Source organism: Xiphophorus couchianus, chromosome 10 (assembly GCF_001444195.1).
Source record: "Xiphophorus couchianus chromosome 10, X_couchianus-1.0, whole genome shotgun sequence".
Classification (NCBI taxonomy): Eukaryota; Metazoa; Chordata; class Actinopteri; order Cyprinodontiformes; family Poeciliidae; genus Xiphophorus; species Xiphophorus couchianus.
Window position 1 is genome coordinate 2,780,607 of NC_040237.1, and position 20,250 is coordinate 2,800,856.

General features: G+C 39.8%; 1 protein-coding gene across 1 annotated transcript; it reads right to left on the reverse strand.

Moving 5' to 3' along the window:
- Positions 1 to 216: 216 nt before the first annotated feature.
- med1 (mediator complex subunit 1) lies at positions 217 to 12,271 on the reverse strand. Its single transcript, XM_028029795.1, has 16 exons — positions 12,103 to 12,271; positions 10,756 to 10,862; positions 10,104 to 10,182; positions 9,188 to 9,242; positions 8,972 to 9,104; positions 8,816 to 8,844; positions 8,637 to 8,708; positions 7,967 to 8,041; positions 7,486 to 7,649; positions 6,495 to 6,606; positions 6,255 to 6,379; positions 6,032 to 6,159; positions 5,639 to 5,840; positions 5,441 to 5,536; positions 5,087 to 5,192; positions 217 to 5,012 (listed from the first exon to the last, which is right to left on the reverse strand). Exons 1-16 carry the CDS (start codon positions 12,221 to 12,223, stop codon positions 1,250 to 1,252), a joined length of 5,367 nt encoding a protein of 1,788 aa, XP_027885596.1. The 5' UTR covers positions 12,224 to 12,271; the 3' UTR covers positions 217 to 1,249.
- Between the last annotated feature and the right edge of the window lie 7,979 nt (positions 12,272 to 20,250).

Below are 20,250 nucleotides of genomic sequence, written 5' to 3' on the forward strand. Positions count from 1 at the left end.
TGTCACATAGTTAAAATGTAATTAATTAATCTTCACTTTGGGTTCCTCAAGCTGTAGCCACAATGGGGAGCACCAAAATATTGTTTTGCTTCAAATTAACTACTCTATGCTCTACTTTGTCGGTCCACCACGTGAAATCCTAAACAAATGATAAAAAAAATCATATTAGTTTTACAAGATGCTGCATTAGTAATCAAGTCTGTTCAATACAGGAGAGTTTGTAAGAAATTAAATATTTATTTCCAACTTTAAAAAATTCTCAATCATATTCTGCAACCTTCTTCTGTTCTTATACTAATACACAGAACGGTTAAAAATTAATAATCTAACAACAATCATCTTCACCTAAAAATTAAAAAGCAAAAACTTTTATTCTTGCTCTAACACATTTACATCAGATCTTTTTTGGACAGCAAACAACATGGTAACAATGTCAAACGAACATGCAACGAGGCATGTTCTCACAGACAAAATGTTCTGAAACAACGTCCATTTCTTTAAAAAGCACACCGTTAAAACCATTTCTGTAGTGAAGCTAAAGGTAGCTACCACTCCATTGTCCACCGCTGTAAAAACTGGCATCCGATTCGTGATACAACACAATGCTACTAGTACAGTAAACACAGCTTTAGCGGGACATGTTCAGTTTTTGTGGCTTTAGCTGAATAAATAAAAGTTAAGTTTGTACGTAAAACGTTTTTTTTTTTAAAGCTACAGCGTATAACTTTTATAAAAATATGTTTTTCTTTTACATATTTATTAAAACTATCACTTTGTTGTAAAAGAGAAAATCTGTGAAAAAAATCAAGTCCTGCATTCTCCCAGTGATCCCAGTTCTAAGTAGAAACAACCAACCAGAGCCAGAAAGAGAGTCTTTGCGCTACCAATCATGCCTCTGTACACGCCGAACTCTGTTGCGCTACAGCGCCTCCCTGTCTTGAACGCTAAGGCTAGTTAGCAGGGCCACCAATGACGGAGGATAAACGGTATTCCTGGAACAGTAAGTTATTTCTCTGCCATTAGCACATTGAGCAGCACATACACAAGGCTGACTGACTTATTTTTGACTGGGAGAGATGTATTTTTTCAGATCGCTCTAGTAGCTTAGGGAAGAGATGGAGGAGCTTGATTTTTTTTCCATAGATTATCTATCTAATGCCATACTGTCAGGACATAGTGGCAGTTTTAACAAATATGTTGAAAAATTATGTTTTATAAGAATTTTATACTGTAGCTTTAAAGAGCAGATTTAAAAGTCTCCTGTGAGTGCTGAGTCCATAAGGTCATCATCTTCGTTTCTCATATACATCGGGCTGGACCGTGATGGACGGTCCGAACCAAGTATGGAGAGTGATGAATCTGATGCTGAAATGGGAGACCGCGACCAACTGTCTGCTTTTGTTGAATGTGAAGACGATCCCATAGACATGGAGGACTTCTTTTTCTCCTTCTCCCTGTCCCTTTCCCGGTCCCTGTCTCTCTCGCGCTCCTTATCCTTTAGTTTCTTCTTCTCTTTCTTGTGCTTCTTGTGTTTCTCGCCCGAGCTAAGGGGGATGGAGCTCATGTAGTCCTGGGGCGGAAGGGGCCTCACTGTTTGGTCGTCATCTGAGCTGGGGCTGTTCTGGTGGGACTTCTCAGCCACCGAGCTGCTGCCCGATTCGCTCTCGCTGTCTTGGTTTAGAGGGGTGTACCCTGGAGAGCGACTGTGGCTTGGTGACGATCGGTCGTGCTTCGGAGTGGAGCCACTAAAGAGAGGGGATGCTTTGAGCCCGGAGATTTGTTGACGCATTGACTCTCCAGAACCTTCCCCGGGTTTCTGAAGAGTCACTTTGGCCTTGATGCTTGGCGAGCCACCATCTGGTTTGCTAATGATAATTTTGGCCAGGGTGGTTCCACCTGACCCACTACTTTTTGGGTCCATCATTTTTTTATCTCCACTGCCACCACCTGTCACCATCACTTTTGCTTTTCCGTCTTTGTCAGACTTTTCCCGCTTATAATCTCCGCTTTGAGAGGATGAGGAATGCTTAGAAGAACCTAAATTCGGAGGACCGCTGGGAACATTTCCGGGCCCACAAGGAGTAGATGTCAATCCAGGACCTCCCACTGGAGTCCCCACCTCACAGCCATCTTCCCCAACTCCTCCGCTGCCCACACTCTTCAGTTTGTCTATGACTGCTGTTAGAGAAGGCTTCTTGTTTCTACTGGGAGACTTCCCTTTGGCGTTGGGGTTATTTGAATTGTTCTGACCCGCACCTCCACCATTTCCTTCGCTTCCATTGCCTCCTCCTCCCCCTCCACTTCCACCGCTGCCATACTGCAACTGAGATCCGGAGAAGCTCATGGAACCGGATGATGAGGTAGAGGAGGAAGATGTAGAACTAGAAGAACCTCCACCACCTGGTTTTTGGGAACTTCCACCAGAAGAAGACTTAGATCCTCCTGAGCTACCACTTCCTGATCCAATCGGAGACTTAGCTTTGGAAGATGGAGGAGTTCCTGGAACTTGGGATTGCTGTATTTTCATTGGAGAGGAGAGTTTATCACCAGAGCTACTGGAGCGGGAATGGGAAGGCGAGATGTTCGGCTTTATGTTGGGATTCATAAGTGAACCTGGAGGTTTACCTCCCTGAGGCTTAATTTTACTGCCACTTCCCATTCCACCTCCAGCACCCCCAGGCCCAGACAGACCGTGTTTAGTGATTGGGGATGATCCTGGTTTACCAACACCCACACCTTGAGAGGATCCCTTCATTTGCGACTGCCCCCCTCCACCTCCTGAACCCCCTGGCTTGGAGCTGCTGCTTTGCGTCATAGACCCTTCTTTGGACTTGATCTTCCCAGAGGAAGAGGAGTGTGAATGGTGGCTTTTGCTGCTGCTGCTTGTCCCCCCTAAACCTCCTGTGCTGCTAGTTGCAGAGCTGCTGGAGGTGTATCCGCTATGGGAGGACGTTTTCCCCCCAGTTATGGTACCCTTTGGGATCTGAATGGTGATTTTGGGAATTGGGGGCGTGGCACCTCCTGGGGGAGTTTGCGAGCGCCCAGAACTACCGGGAGATTTGGAGCCTCCGCCGCTTATGCTTCCTCCAGAGCCCGAACCACCACTAGGGGGCGTGTAGGGTCGCCCCCCTGAGCTGTGAGAAGGAGACTTTCCATCAGGATCAAGCTTTTTGCGTTTGGGGTTCTTATCTTTAGACTTTCCTTCACTGGATGGCGTCCTGCTGCGCTTGATCTGTTTTCCCTCTGCTGAGCTGCTTCCCATCCCAGAACCGCTACCTCCATTTCCCCCATTCTCATCCTTTGGCCGTATGAGTCCCGGTTTGACTTTTGGTTCTGTAGTTTTAAAATCCGAACATGCACCACCAAGTCCCATCATCAGGGGGCTCTGAGATCCTCCGCTGTGTGTGTCTATTAAGTCAGGAGCTTGCCCCAGAAGTGGTTTACCACCACCACTGTTACCTCCAAAGACTATCCCCATATCAAATGGGTCCTTCAGTGAGGGCTCTGGAGTACTCTGTCCATGTTGAGGGTTCTGTGGAGTTCCTGAAGGAGTGTTCTGCTGGCTACTTCCCCCAAATCCCTTGACCAAGTCCATATCTCCATCAGCACTTGGGGAGCTGTCATCAAAGTAAGTTTGCGAAAAGCCATGTCCTGAGGTCAACAAGTCAGGGTTGAAGTCGGATGCATCAGGAAAGAAGTTAGTGGAGGAGGAGTCACTGTTGGGAGTGGCAGCAGTTGCAGCCGCCTCTGCAATCAGGTCGGCTGCGTCTGTAAATGGGTTTTCATTGCTGTTGGTATTGAAAATGTCCGCTGAGTCGAACACTGCACTACCCTGGCCAGAGCTGGAGGAGTCACGGATGGGGGTGCCCAAAGGACCTCCATCCTCCGGTTGCCCATGGCTGCCACCGCTACCTTTACCTGTTTGCTCTGGTAACTCCTGTAGGATTTCTGTGATATCAGGCCCAATGCTGTCAGAACTGGGAAGGCGGACAATGCGAGGCGGTACAGAACCAGACTGCTGCTGCTGAGACTGGACATGAGACTGTGAGTAAGCCATGCCGGAGCCGGGTGGTGGCGTTCCACACTGGCTAAGTGTTGGTGTTATGCTGTGGTGTGCGTCCAGGCTATCGCCTGCAAGGTTCACGTCAAATATCGAATTCTGAGAAGCATCAACATCCATCGAGAGAAGCTTGCGGTGGAAATCATCTTCATGAGAAACGGAGTGGTGCTGGAGGTGCTGCGGCATTGAGGATCCTGGTTGCGGTTTCATGCCTAGGCCACCACTTGCACCCACTCCAGGCAACACTCCACCCTTTTCAGGACCCCGAGGACGCTTCTTCTTCCCCTTGGTGTTCCCACTGGGACAGGCACCACCCATGCTGTCTGTTCGTGGAGAGCCAGATGAAGAGTTCTGCCGCTCTAAGGGACTCGAGCTATACAGTGCGGCAAAATCTTGTGTGGGATTGTCTTTTAACAGGTTCATCAGCATAGGGTGACTCTTTGTGTTGCTGGCAGGGGATGAGGTTGGTGGCGGAGTTTGATGCGGCTGTGGAGCATTCTGGGAGCTGGGACTGGAACCAACATTTCCAGTTATTTGCAACAAACTGGTCAGGATGGGATTCTGTGTGACTTTACTGTAGTCATCTGAATGGACTTGCTGTTGTTGCGGCAGGGGCTGTTGGCTGGTCACCCCCCCTGGCGTAAGGCACTCTCCTTGAGCTTGCCTTTCTGCACGGGGCATTCCAAAGAGAGTAGTGATTGGACCTGCAAAATTAGGTCCTCCGGGTGGTCCTCCACCAGTAGGTGTATTGCTACCAGTAAGCCCAGGTAGTCCCATTGGGTTAGTCCCGTCTCCTCCCACCGTTTTATATGGAGGACTACCAGAGGGAGGAGGGTTATTCTTCACCATGGTTTCCACTGTCTGCGCTATTAATGAGAGAGCCGGAGTGTCAGCCTGGATGGTCTCAGCTTTCCTCCGAATGGCCCGCATGGTAACAGGAATGGACATGCATCTACAGTGGTGAGGAAACAATTACTACTAAACACACTTTTCAATATTAATGCATTAATTAGGAGAAAAACCCACCTTGTGACCACCTTAGTAATGAATTCATCAGTGCAGATCAAAGCATCTGATGGTCCTTTATACAGATGGCAGGAGACCTGTCTGGAGTCAATCACCTCCATCACAACTAGAAAAAAGAGGTGAGAAAGAAAAAAGAACTTGAAACAGGCGACAGTATTTGGATTTGTCTCGCAGAAACTGAATAAACCCTAGATTTTCCAACCCTAAAGTGAGCAAAGATATTACATAACTGTGTTAACTGCTGATTCTTCAACTGACATGTATCGTAGAAATTAATATACATGGATTTAAATGAAATGTGATTAGAATTTTATGCTACAAAAAAATGCTGAAAATGCAAAAGCGGCTGCTCACCGCAGACTAAAGATTCATTGACTGGATGCTGGAAAGAGACGCTGAAACTTGAGTCGGTGAGAGGACAGACTTCAAACTGCAGAAGACCTGCACTGTCTGAGAAAACGAAACAAAAAAAGATGCTGCTTTAGGTGAACAAAAAAAAGAAGGAAGGAAGCTTGTTGGTTCGTTACAAGTAGGCATCTCATTGTTACTTACCTTCTTTGACAGATGTTCGTTTGACACAGCTGCCAATCAAGGTGTTGTATGCTGCCTGGTGGCGAATGATATCCAGCAAGAGAGGAACCTGTGCTGGGTGGCGGAAAGGGATCTTGGACACCATTGCTCCTTGTAATGAGTGGCCATCTTGCACCGGTGCATCACCATTTAGGAAATAACAGTGATGCTGGTCTGGTAAGATCTGGGAAAGTATAAAAAAAAACTAACATTTTATACCTATGGGTTTAACAATGTCAAACATATTCACTGTGTTCAATGAATATTATGTAAATGTGTACAAAGACAGGGCAATTGAGGAGAAGGAGAAGAAACTTTGACAAGAAGTTATTAAAATAAACAAATAATAGAAATAGGAAGCACAAATCAGCTTACAGAATAAAAGTGCATGTTGTTTAAGGTGGCTGGTATAGCGCTGCCCTCTTCTAGAAGCTGGAGTTGACTCTGGACAATTAGCTGGTACAGAAGTGAGAGGGGAGGTGGCGTCTCAAACACTGGGATAGCTGGGGGCAGGGGAAGAGGAAAGGTTTAGGCCTAAATCCTTAAAGGAAACAAATTCATTACAACCAAATGAATGTATTTATGAAGGTAAACTCACAAGTAGCATTGCCAAGCTTCTGAATAAAGGAGAGCGAGAACGGCATGGGGCGGTTCATCTTGAGGAAAAAACAGGCTGGCAGATCCACGCTGTTGGAGTTGCTCACAGTGGAAAAGGATGGTGTGCTTAACATAGAACAGAAAGTAAATATATGATGCCAATTTCTCTCAGATTGAATGTTTTTACATCCAAAAAAGGTGTGTTTATGCATATCAGCCAGAATAAGAAACGCTCACTTACCCTTTGTTATCCACAGGGTGGGATCCGGTGATGAGTGGTGCAATTGGCAGCTTGTACACAGTTGAAGTTCCCTCGATTGTCACAGAGACACTGACACCCAGGGAACATGGAACTATAAAAAGCAAACAGAGATAAGTGAAAGGTTTACCAGGATATTTCACCAACAATCAACCTATTCAGGGCTCCTACACATTTTATTTGTATTACACGATGTCGTTCTTCCACAGACCAAACTCTTTTTTTATACAGTTTTAAAACGTTTAGGATATTTAACCATAAAGCATTACTATTCTTAAACTTGTCCACAAATAACTAATTAGCTTAAATTGGGTTCAGATTTTATTGTTTAACATTAGGGTTTTTTTTCCACCTGTGATGTCTGGACTAACTTAGGTCAACTCTATTTCAAAATCTATTTGGCCTTTATAAATAAGGAACGGACGAAAGAGATAAAAGGTGGATTTTTTAAAGCCAATTTTGTGAATTCTGGTACCATTATTATTTGTAAAAAATAAAAAATAGCAGTTTTAGTATTTTGTTTGGTATTTTAGACACTATTTATGAAACTATTTATCACATTAAAATTCAGTTTAATCTGAATTTAATGTTGTCTACAGACCAAAAAGTCAGTTAAGTTGCCCCTTTTTATTTTTGAATGAGTGTTCAGAAGTGCCACACTTTTAAATTGGAAATCCTCATTGATAGATTTGCCTAAGCAGGAAGACAGTAATGCTTTTTAGTTACTTATTTGTCACAAATCATATCATTATTGCCACATTCATTCTTAATATCATGTTGCCCCAGTGTGCATATAGCATCAAAAAACAAAATACCAGTAGGTAAAATGTTGGCATCATGAAGCAAATCAAAACTAAAACATTTAATTTTAACGTAAATCACTCATCCACACCTAAAAGACGATAAAAGCCTATTTCACACTTTCTAAAACAGTGTAGGAACTAAGAGTAACACTGTTCATAGCTGGACTTGCCATTGTTATCTGTTAAGCTGAGCTGGGAGCCAGTTTCCACCTCAAATATGTCATAAGGGGACATGTAGCACTGGAGAGAGACCAGATTTCCACCACTCCTGGGAGTCAACCAGCCAACACTCCCATGGAGAATAGTTTCAACTGTATTCGCATTTGTTGCCAACCTATGAAGACAGTAAAAAAGCAAGAATTATCCAAACACACGATCAAACAGTGTTTTCCTACTGATCACTTACCCAGACGACTATCTAATCATATAGTTCACAAAATGCAACCAACTCACTAAACATGACGTGGTATTATAGCAGTCAACACTAAGAAATCTCTTAGGTCACAATCATTTTTTAAATCTGATGAGGAATGCCGAAATCTGCTTCACCATCCACTATAATGTTACAATCTTCTGGCCATTACTGAGCCGTGAAATCAAAAATATAGAGAGAAATATTTAAAGTGACAAAGAGATTTTCTGTTAACTTACCTAAACATGGTCATCATCTTGGTGAGATCGAGCTCCAGAGACTGCAGTGCAATGTACATCTTTGTTTTCAGTTTACTGAAACACAAAGTTAATCAAAGTAATAGGATTAAATGTGTTTCTAGAAAAACAGAATACAATGAAACAAAGTATTTCTTTTTGATCATGCCACATTAGATATTAAATAGCTATTTCCAGCAGGTGTTTAATTATAAAGTCAAAGAAAGCAGAAAAGGTCAAAATGTTGACAACCTTCTGGAAATCTCCAAATTAATGTAGAAATGATCTATACCTTCTACGTTAGCTAACTGCTAACAAAGGGTTTAACACAGTTTAGTATGTCAATGCAAAATCAAGGAATACAAAAACAGACATCGAAAAGGAAAAGATTTGGATGAAAATATAAATACTTTTCCACACTTTTCCAGACCTACAAATGTATTTTATTTCCATACTTTTATAGACTGTGGAGTAAAAGAAGACAACTTTCCTTAGTGTTTAGTTTGATCTCAAAACAAAACTTTATATTGAGTGTGTAGAGTTTGCAGCAAAACCCCAAGTCAGCAAGAACAAATCATATGGAAGATTTTGATTTAATCCAGGGGTTTTGGTATTGATTTAAAACACTTAATTCTGCTTTAAATACCATTTCATATTCTGCAAAGGAACTTACTTGTCACCAGGAAGTCGGTATAAATCAACCAGTCCCTTGAGATGTTTAGAAAAAGCTTCAAAGTTCTTCTCACTAAAAAAAAAAGATGTAATGGCTGTCATTACCCCAAAAGCATTAGTTCAACTGCATTACTCCCTATATTGAAGTATCAAATGTGTGAACTTGTTACTTGTACCAACCTTAGATGTTGAATAAGTTCAGAACAACTCTGAAATAAATAAATCAAGATAAAAGCAATATTAGTTTTTACATATAAGGCGTTATAAAAAAGTCTAACTTCTATGTTCTTATACATTATTGCACCAGAATTCCTTTATAAAGTCAAATATACCAACCGTAGGGTTTTCTCCCTGATGAGCAACCTTGACGTCCACTAGCTGGCCTCCAGTGTCCAGCTGCACTTCCACATAAAACATATCTGACGTGATGTAGCACTCTGTTTTTGTTGGGCTGAGGTGAGAGCCCAACCTAGAGAGACAGGTAACAAATAATTGAACCAGAAACAAAGCAAGAATAAAGTAAAACATGAAACAAAAGTGTAAGACACTCACATGTTTTGTCGAGCAATAGACTCAAGACGATCTGTCATGGAGGGGAGAGATGAGACTGGAAAAAAGGGGATCAGAAAATTTTAAAAATGACCGTGAAATAGATAAAAAGCTGGGAAAAGACAGTGAAGTCATTAGTGAAGTAACAATGATGTGAAAAAGGTTGGAATATGTTCGTTTTACTCTGATCTGCGATCAGCCAGTCAAAAACTAAAAATCAGTCCTTTTTCAAACAGTGAATGATCTTTAACAGGGGTGTCAAACTCATTATCGTTTTGGGCCAAATCAAGATCATGAATGCTCTTAAAGGGCCAGCTGTGCTAGAATGTATTTATAAAATCTGTTCACAAACTGTTAAAATATCAACGAATCCTTGAAATTAAATAATATTATTGAACATCTTTAGAGTCCCTCCAGGATTTTGTGATTTTTTTGTGACTTTTTGGAATAAAAATCAAAGTGTTTGTGGCACTAATTTGGAAATATTTGCGCTTATTTATGACAGTAAATGTGACTTTTTATTACTCACTTTATAGATCATGAACTATAATCTGACATCAATTAAGGCTGAGGCAGCTGTTATGTACAAATAAGAAAGCTTCTGACAATTTTTGAGAAAAATCTGCAATAAACTACCAATTATTAGCACAAAAAAGTGCAGAGATCTGTTGATTTTGTGGGAATTTCCATGATAATTCTCAAGAAACTAGAGGGACTAATTGATATAATTCGATATGGAGCAGAAAATAAATAAAATTGTCTAAAATCGCACTCAAAAAACTGTTATCAGAAAGCTCTGACTGGTGCATCTATTTTCTTAAGCTAAGCAATTTCATTGGTTTTTTTTATTGCTAAACCTACCTCTAAATGGAAATGTAATAATTTGAAATAAAAACTTCCTGTGGGTGAACATCCTCACCTTTCAGAGCTCTCTGCAGTGTCTCCAAACAGTTGAGCAGGAGCTGATGGCCTGCTTCATTCATCACACCACGTTTCTCCTGAGATACAAAGGGGTTAGAAAAAGATCAACATGCCAAATCTGAAAAAATAGATTTTATAGTTAAAAGCTGTTGTTCAGATTTGATTTCTACTGAATTGCAGTATCATATATTTACTACAGTGGTATATTATTACAGTTAATGTCTGTGGTGTTATTGACCTTAATGAATATGCAATAAATACATTGTGATAGATGTGTCTCGGTTATAAGCTCAATAAGTAAAGCATTGGCATTGCAGTGAGGCAACATTGATCTTTAAAGTTTTCTAAATGTGTTTGCTAAGTTTTTCAAACAACATGAATTCACAGACAATGTGAAAAAATTCCCAAATAGCTTACACCCTTTGATTGTCAGACAAAAAAATATTTAACTCAGTTCTGCCACTAGGATCTATTTTCACCTGCCTAAAGAAATGGTAAAATGACAAACATTGTTTTGATAAAACAAATTACACAACAGGAGCTTGAAGCAAGTCACTAGAAAGTTCATATCAACTGGTTAGAAACTGTTAGAAATTTCACATTTTTTTGTATATTTTCAGATAGTTTAGTGAAAGCTGCCTCCGTCGCACCATTGCCTGACGCACAACATTGATGGTGCCCTCCCACGGCCGCGAAGCATTGTGTTTAGCATGGAGCCTCTCCAGCAGAGCAGCCATGCGACTCTGCTTCTCTGTTTCTAAAAACAACAGAGAAAGTTTTTTGTTTTTTTTTTAATAACAAAAGACACATTAAATACTGGCTGAAAAAAGAAGCATTTTAGTCACATACGGCAGCACAATTATTTACATACTGTATTTTGAATGTTGACAGTGTCATTTCAATGCAGACAGACGGCAGAAACACGTTGAAAATTCATTTGCATGTCACACTGACTGAAAAAAAGTGTTTGATCCCCTATAAAATACAATTTACATCTTAGAAGAAAAAAACAAAACAACTTTTGCTGCCTAATGTAGCATCACAACATTTCTGTAGTTTGTCAGAAAACTACAGAATAGATTGAGACACATCACTGGAGGGATTCTGGCCCCTTATAGACAATCTTAGTTACCAATTAGTAATTCAAAGGTTCAACTAAAATGCACTCTATAAAAAAGCTGACTTGACTAAAGAACTTCATAGAAGGGTGATATAATTATTTAATTTAAAATAGCTGGCTAGGAGTTACATATTACATATCTGCAACCTATGCAAATTATATATTCCAGTTTTTTTCTTTAGTAATCTCTTTTATTAAATATGCAATCTATGCTCAAATAAGTTAATGTTAAAGTTCAGTTTTGTTGAACAAAACACGTTTTCTACAGGCATTCATCGCCTCAAACAATGACAACACTTGAGTTTATTTTCCATCTTCTGTGATAACTAGAGGATCAGAACATTATTTAAGAAAATACATTATTAGAATAAGGTTGTATTAGATTAAATGAATAAAAAACAAGGCAAACGAATAAATTTGATCACATTACATTCAACAATTCAAATAATACGTGCGACTCTCAGCTATATCACTCATTGTGTCATAACATTTTTATGACATTTATTAAAAGTTATTACTGATTTCTTATAGATGCACAAACACTACAAATAATCGCAAACAACATGGTTTCGTAGAACAAATGTTTATCTTTCGTATCTTTGTGTTAATCATGGTGTTTAGACAAAGTTTTCTTAGCTTGTTAGCCTTTAACTTAAATAATAATTAACAACAAAATAGACTGACTAATCTTATTTTTTATGATTTCTTACACTGTAAAATATATCTTTAATATTTGGAAGACACAGCAGGAAAGAAGTTAGCAGCATTTACAGTCGAATAGACTAACTGATAGCGATAGCTAGCTTTAGCAGCTTCAACTAGCGCTGTTACTTTCTTTAAAACTAGAATAAAAAATAAAAGTAACAGTGGTGCGCACCTGTCACATCTTCTGTTTTTAGTCGTTCTCCGAAAGTCTGACTTGATCCTTGCTGAACCGAAATAGAAAGTTCTCTGGCAGGACTGCCGCTCTGCATAGAAACACCAGGCCCAGCCGCCATTGTTTCCCTTCTGGAAGCCCGCTTCGAGTTCCCCACTCTCCCCTCTCCGGCTTCCGTAGTGCAGACATCGCACTTTCTTTCAGGAACATGCACACGCTTTTACTTAGACGTATTCCTCAGCTTCATGTACACTTGTACATAATTTTGAAACCTTTTTTTTTTTTTAAAAAAAGAAGAAGAAACACGTGTAATCAATTACTTTGACTGTATATATATATAAGTACAGAGATCCAAAGGAGCCACAATTCGAATAAAACACAACAAAATATAAACATTTAACTGATAAAAGTAATGTATGCTGTAATTACAATTCAAACGAGTGCGTAAATACCTCTAAAAGTATAATAATCATGTGTCATAGTCATTTTAATCCATGCAAATAACACATTCAAATATTTTTTTTCAGTTTATTGGGTCGTCACTCATCAGCTAATTAAAATTGGATAGATAGATAGATAGATAGATAGATAGATAGATAGATAGATAGATAGATAGATAGATAGATATGCACTTCATCAAAGAAAGCATGAAATAACTGATTAAAAACTGAAATAATTGTACATTATTTTCAAAAGTAGTGATTTCCAATTTTACATATTGGCTTTTAATAATACAATACATTCATTTAAAAAAGACAGATTATTGTATTCACTTTTTACTTTATTTTCTTATTACACATATAATTATATTATATTATATTATATTATATTATATTATATTATATTATCAATCTATTGGGAAAAAGAAGCTCTGTTTAAAGACAGTTTCTTCATGAATACTGTAGATGGCGCAGTGCTGCAAGTAAATATTCATGTTTCACCAAGAGCAACCAAATTTTAAGTCAAGTTGAACTAAATATGACATCCTAAAATATCTTCATGATGGCCGATGATTGTATTTTTTTTTTTTTTTTACCATTAAATCAAACAAACAAAAAAACTAAATGCAGACTAATTAAACAGTCCAATGAAATAAACTAAGGCAGTCATGCCTTGCACACACAAGCACATACTGCACACACACACACACACACCTGAGCCTATTGTACAGCTGAGCCTGTGGCAATGAGTGCTCTCTGGGGAGGATTTTCCCACCTACCATTATGACCTGCTTGTGAGAGGGAGCAGAAAGTGTGTGCATGAATACATGTGCGTTTGTGCACGTGTGAAGCTGTATTTATGAACAGGAGTTTAAAACAACAGTCACAAGAGACAGCTTTAGAAGGCAGAGAAGATGGAGAGGGACCAGATTGGCTTCGTCTCAGACAGTAGACAGACCCACAGATAGACACGAGAAAAGAGGGGAGGTGCCACTCTGTAATTGATGTGCCCACCAGGAGCTTTAGCTGGCTGCCTGGTATGAAGGAGGATTTGGACGGTGCTGCCAAGACAGCAGTGGGAGAAAGGAAAAGGAGGCACGAGCCTCAGGGAGCACAGTAGCAAGCTGAAACCTTGCCCATCAATCAGAGGCTAGTTCACCTTGCCATGCCAAGCGGGACCCCCCGCTGTGCCGAGGGATGGCATGGCACAGGGAGCGAGGCTGGCACAAGAGCTAAATCTTCCCCTAATCTTTATGGTGGGTGTATCAGTGCCATGTCTGGATGGCAGCAGAGTGGCCAAAGCTAGACACGAGGCAAAAAAAGAGAAAGTTCAGCGCCAGTGCTGAGAACTGTTTCACGCAATGTTGTTAACATGAGGAAGAAATGTTTTAGTTAGTTTAGCAACAGACTGCATGTTAAGTGTCTCAAAGAAAAAAAACAACAAACTGTTGAGAAGGTTGATTCTGCATAATGCTGAATTTAGATACATTTTTGGAGCTCCATGGTTTATCACATATATTTTACTATATAATATATGCATAGTTAGATGAAGCATTGAGGAAAAACGCTTAAAAAAGTAATACTACAATCATACTAAGCTTTCATGCAGGAACGCATCGAAAACGCTTTGGAATGATTTGCAAAATAATTAAATAACAGACTGAGAAGATTGTTAATTGAGTTCATTGTTAACTGATAACAGATCAACAACAAAGTGAGCTCAAAATATGCAATATTTAAAGGAATGGTGGTGAGATGTTTATCTCGCCTTCTTCTGACCCTATAGTGATTACTTACTTTTTAAGGTAAACAAAGTGCTATTTCATAAAGCCCATATTCCTGGATTTATGGTAGATGGCATACATCATAGAGCTGCAATCTGTTGACGAAGCAGATAAAAGCTATATCATGGATGCTACATTCAGTTATGTAAAAGAAGTATTCAGAGACACTGATTTTTTTTTCACATTTTGAGACATTACAACCATGGATTGCAGAAATGCTTGAGTCAGATTCTATAAACCCAACGCAAAAGGTACATAATTGTAAGGTAGAAAAAAAAAGAATACTTGGACTTCAAGATTTCTTACAAGGTGTGTTTTTTTTATTGAATCTGATATCCCTAAAATTGACACATAATTAATGAATAGTTTACCAGTGTTATTTAATCCTTGTGTAAATACAGGCAATTAATCATCTGACAATGGAAAGAATGTGGTAAATCTGCAAACCTACCAAAACATGGCAGGACAGCATTATCAGAGACGATGGTACATGTTAACGAAAGAGGTGCTGCAGAGATTTACAGTTTAGGTGGAAGAATCTGTTGACAGAAAAACTATTAATACTGTACAAGACTAACATTGTGAAAGAGCACCAAAAAAAAAACATAATTGAAGCAAAGGATTTAGACAACTTGAGAGTGAGGTGGAGATTCAACATCTTGCAGGACAATGCCAGCAAACACCTGTCGTCGTTCAGATAAAACCATTTAAAATGGCCCAGTCAAAGTCCAGGATTAGATCCAACTGAGAATTTATGGAAAGACATGAAATTGTGCAGAAGTGCCCGATCCAACCTGAGTTTGAACTGTTCTGAAAATTTCTTCCTCTCAGTGTGGAAAACTGGTCGAGACACAACCCAGAAGACCTGCAGTGGTACTGACCCTTTGCCCGTGACGTCACTCTCTTAGAAACGCCACCCGCTCCACCATGACGGACGTCGAAACAACCTGTGCGCTCATAGGAAGCCAGTCAAAAAACGCACAATATCGCGTTTATTTAGTTGATGTCGCAGTAAAAATGGTCACAAGGTGCTGCGCGGTCGGCTGCACAAACAGACATGGAGGAAAACCAAACTTGATATTTTATTGTATAACATTTAACAAGGAAAGATACGGCAGCGATGCATAGCAACCGTTAGCCATAATGAATATCACTGGCGTCTAACCACCAGTAACCATGGAAACAGTACCCCACCATCATGTAGCCTAGCATGTACGGAAAAAAAATGGTTAGCGTCTCCTCTTCTGTATGTTTTTAATGCTGCTCCGGTTTATGACGCAGTGACATAAATCATGTTGTATGAATTCAGACAAAGTGGGTAATTTTATCAACACGTCAGGAGGGAGGAGGACGGGTCAGTTTCTAAGCTAGCTGTTTCAAGCTTCTGTAAATACCGCTGTCTATGAGCCCCAACCAGGTGTGTTACGTTCACTGACAAATTAGCTCGACTCGAACGAGAAGAAGCCATGAATAAACTGACAAAAACAACGTGGGAAAACGATTTCAACACTGCAGGTCTCTCACTCCCGACATCCAAACAATCAAAGGTATTGACTCAGGTTGGGTAATTTCAAATTCATGCCATCCTTTTCAGATGTTTTGTTGAAAATCAATTTGAAAAATCATGTATATTTTCTCTCCACTTTACAGTTACAAGCTACTTTATGTGTACAAAAATAACAATAAATCACATTGAAATATCTGATTGTAATTAAAGTAAAAAAAAAAAGGAATGCATTTGCAAGGCTCTGTAGACTCTTTTCTGTTAGGGGAGGCATCAGAATGAAGCAAATCAGCAACTATGAAGAAACGTAGTCACAAAGATTTATTTTCAATGCTAAAAAGATCAAAGTGTCTTAAAACAGATGGTTCAAACTGCAGGAAACCCTAATTTCACCACTATTGTGTTAATATAACATCAGACGAGGTCAGAGAGGCAAATTAGACAAAGCAAATTAGTACAGCACCAGTCATACCAAAGGAAATTCAAAGTGCTTTAAACGTTGAATGTCTCACCAGGTTGTGCAAAGCACGGGAGCACCACAGAGGACTGTACTCTCACCATTCCTTTTCCCTCTGACATCTGCAAAAATACTGCAGATGTATTTGCAGTACCACTGAAATGGTTGGGCGTATCACAGATGGACAAAATGCTGTGTGGAGAAAAATGATCTCATCTTGAATGTGACAAAAACAATAGAGATGATTGTAGATTTCAGTTGACAGAAATATATCACAAACCTTTTCCATCACGGGGGAAGACATGGAGGTGGTCAAGGTGTATCAATATTATATAATAATATAATATACTAAGCCGACTACTACTTAGATGCCACATATATTTTATAGATCAGCTGCAGAGAGTACAATCTCTTCTGCCATCATCTGTTGGGTTTGCAGCATCAGAATCACTGAGATTAAAAAGTTCAACAAGCTGGTGAGAAAGGCTGGCTCTCTTCTCAAGACGACTCTGGAACCTTTGATTGCGCAAAGAAAGAACAAAAGTAAAGAGAGGTCTATTCAAAACAACAGTAAACAAAAATGTTTTCAGTCCTAGCAGTTTCTGCACATCTTATCAGGCAGTTCCAGAGCTATAAAACGAAATGCTACTTTTTCTTGTTTTTGAACTCTTAATTGTCTCTAGGACAGAGACCATTCAATATTTTATTGTAAAATTTGAAGTTCATAAAATCTACCCTTTTACAAACAAGAAAGTGATTTCAGGACTTCATGCTGTTGGTTTGGACTATAGCAGCAAGATTTTAATTACGGTGCAGCTGCCTGATCAATTAATCACAGAGGCAAGCAGAGAAAATATCACAAATATCTAAATCACTGGAAATAAAAACACGCACAGCTTTTGAGGAGTGAGACTGTACTCTGACTTTGTCTTTAAGATGGTAATAGTATGCAGTTTTTAAAACCAAGGTCAGACCAAAATGACACAGCTTTAGTTGAATGCATAGGCGTAACTTCCTGACATGTCCCCACCAACTCTGGCAGGAAGGGGGACAGTCCCCACCAATATTTCCTGCACCTTTTTTTCTTTATGTGCCTTCATCATTGTAACATATACGTTGAATTCAAAGCATTAACAGACAGGTAGTGCTTTTTAAAATTCCTTTGTAAAACGTAAATGGCAAGTCCGCTCAGTGATCTAGTGCAGCGGTCCCCAACCTTTTTAGTCGCGCGGACCGGTCAGCCCTTCGGTACCGGTCCGCGGCCCGGTGGTTGGGGACCACTGATCTAGTGGATTGGACATCATGTGACTTACTGTGCGCGCAGTGGCTGTGCGCCACATGCGCTGTTACTTTGCATCCAGTCAGGAATATCGGTGGTCGGGGAAATGACACAATCAAGCAAAGAATCTGAGAAGGGGACGCAAAGTTTCGATATTGTCAACACTACGATAGCAAGATAACAAGGTCCAAAGGGATCACATTTCACAGGTCAGTAAAAAGCTTTAATTTAAAAAATATATATAAAGAAAGTGGAGAGTAGGTTAGTCATGCTATAGCTTTTATCACCTTAGCATGCACTCTTACTGCGCAGTTCGTAGTATTTCGGTTCAGTTAACACAAAAATAAGGAGACCCACATAGATTTAGTCACAGATAATTAGAAGTGCAGGTGTTTAAGATGGCTGATCAACCACCTGTTCAGGGGATCACTTGCTAATGATCGCAAAATGAAAATTCAAAAACATAAATTTACAAAGGACAGAATGTTCTCTTTGGTGCTTGTAGTCTGTTTTTGTGTGGGAAATGTTTTTGTGTTTTGCGCATGTGTTTTGCTGTTGTTTATTGGTTCCCGGGGCTGTAGTTTATTGGTTGCCATGGCAACGAGTCTGCGTATGACGTTAAGCTCGCAGACTGAGAAAAAAAATTTATATAACCACCTGTTTTTCTACATTTCCCCCCTGGACAAATTGCATCATTTGTTCGTAGAATGTGGCGATATTCGGAGCAATCATCAAATAGGATGAAATATTTCATAAAGCATATTTCATAAAGCCAAAGTTTGTTAAATTTTAAATCATGGCTCCTATTAAGTAAAATTAAATTATGGGCCACTATGAAGATAAATTCGTTTTGTTCTCTCTTGTTTCTAGAACTGACAGAAACCAAACTATAAATTTATCAGTAGAGAGAATATTTTACATATCTAAACATCAGCATCTCAGCTTTAAGCCACATTTTGTAGAATCCAGTAACATCGATGGTCACTCCATTCACCAATTGCTCTAATCAAACCCAAAAAAGGTTTTGCGTCTGTCGCCACCAACTTGCAACACAAAGTTACACCCTTGGTTGAATGCTAAGGAACTCTGAGTGACTTCCTATTACATTGTTCTCCATCTTTGAAAGCACTGATTGTTATGCAAATGTTTTTAAGCTGGTATTGTCTTTCTGTTATCTTTTGTTTCAGGTAGTATTAAAATTGTCATTTTTGTATGTGGTTGTTTTAGCTTTCAATAATGAAAAGAATGTAGGCTGAGGATGGAACCTTGGGGAACCCCACAAATGAAATTGAAAAAATGTGCCTTCAAAATTTATCCCAAAGTATGTCTGCTATATGCTATATGTTTGAATTATTTTCATTAAAAAATTGACATTTGTGGCGCTTTAATAGCAAGTGTAGAATATCCAACAATATCAAGCTACATACACTTCTTCATACATGCTCTTACTTAAAAATAAAAAGTCACTAAGCATGTTTTTGCATGTCCACATATAGATTTAGCATGAACAACCCAGAGAGAGCTTGATTTTTTTTCTTCTTCATTTTCTTACAGCATTTGTTTAGCAGCTCTTTCTCCAGCATGTTTTTTGTTTTCAGAGCCGGGATGTTGACGTGCGAACATCTTGGCAACCTTATGGAGTGCTTTGAAGTTGATTACCCTCCTTTTTTCACAGCCTCTCTAGGTAACCTCGCGTCTTACCTGCTGTGAATGGAGATAAACTATTTGATACGTACAAGCCTCCTTGACAATCTGTGGCCACCAGACAAATTAAGCAGACAGTGCAATCGACAGATTTCTCTGTACGGCTTGGTGCTTGGATGAGAATCGGTCCTATTAAGATGCTCTTTGTAGAAATGTGCCAGACAAAAGGAATCAACTGAGCCGCTTGCTTTTCACCTACAATGTACAAGTTTGAGATCAGTGAGCGTAAAAGCCTGGAAGGAGTCCAGGAAACAGTGAAGCATTATCAGGACACAGTTTCTGCTTTTTTGGCACCGACTGCCTTGAAGTGTGTGGGGCAGCTGGGAAGATGAGCGGGGGGTGAGGGAGGGTGGTGAAGTGAGGGAAGAGCAAGAGACGAGGAGAGAAAGATGGAAAAAGGAGGGGTTAGCCCTATAGGACCATTTGTGATGAGGCTCATTTGCACAACGGCACTTAATTGGCTACAACAATTAATTAATGTGTTGGAAAGTTGGCAAAAAAAGTTCATTTAAGAGGGTTTTAATAAGCAATTAGGGAGAAGTAACCAGTGAGGTGGAAGCAAGTGCAGAAAAAGGATGCTGAAAACTCCTGCTAGGACTTTTTAAGCATAATGTGCCATAACTGAAAACCAATGTGATGGTTTGCTATTACGGGTGGTTATTGCACATCCCATTGTGAGCGGCTGATGACACTGAAATGCATTATTTTTACCCCATACTTTTACAGCCCCAGCTGAAAACACATTGTCTCGGCTCTCCCTCCCACTGTCTGCCTCCCTCTCTCACTCACTCTGTGTATGAAATATCGCATGACTAATGAGCGGAGCAGGTTGAAATCCTGGGGAAGATGTCCTTGGAAGACGAATGCATTTTCAGCAGAATAATTAACTTAATTAACAAATTCACATGCATATTCATCAGCCTATTAATGTCTCCTCTGCGCGGCTTGATGAGCAGTGGGGTAATAACCATCTCATTTGC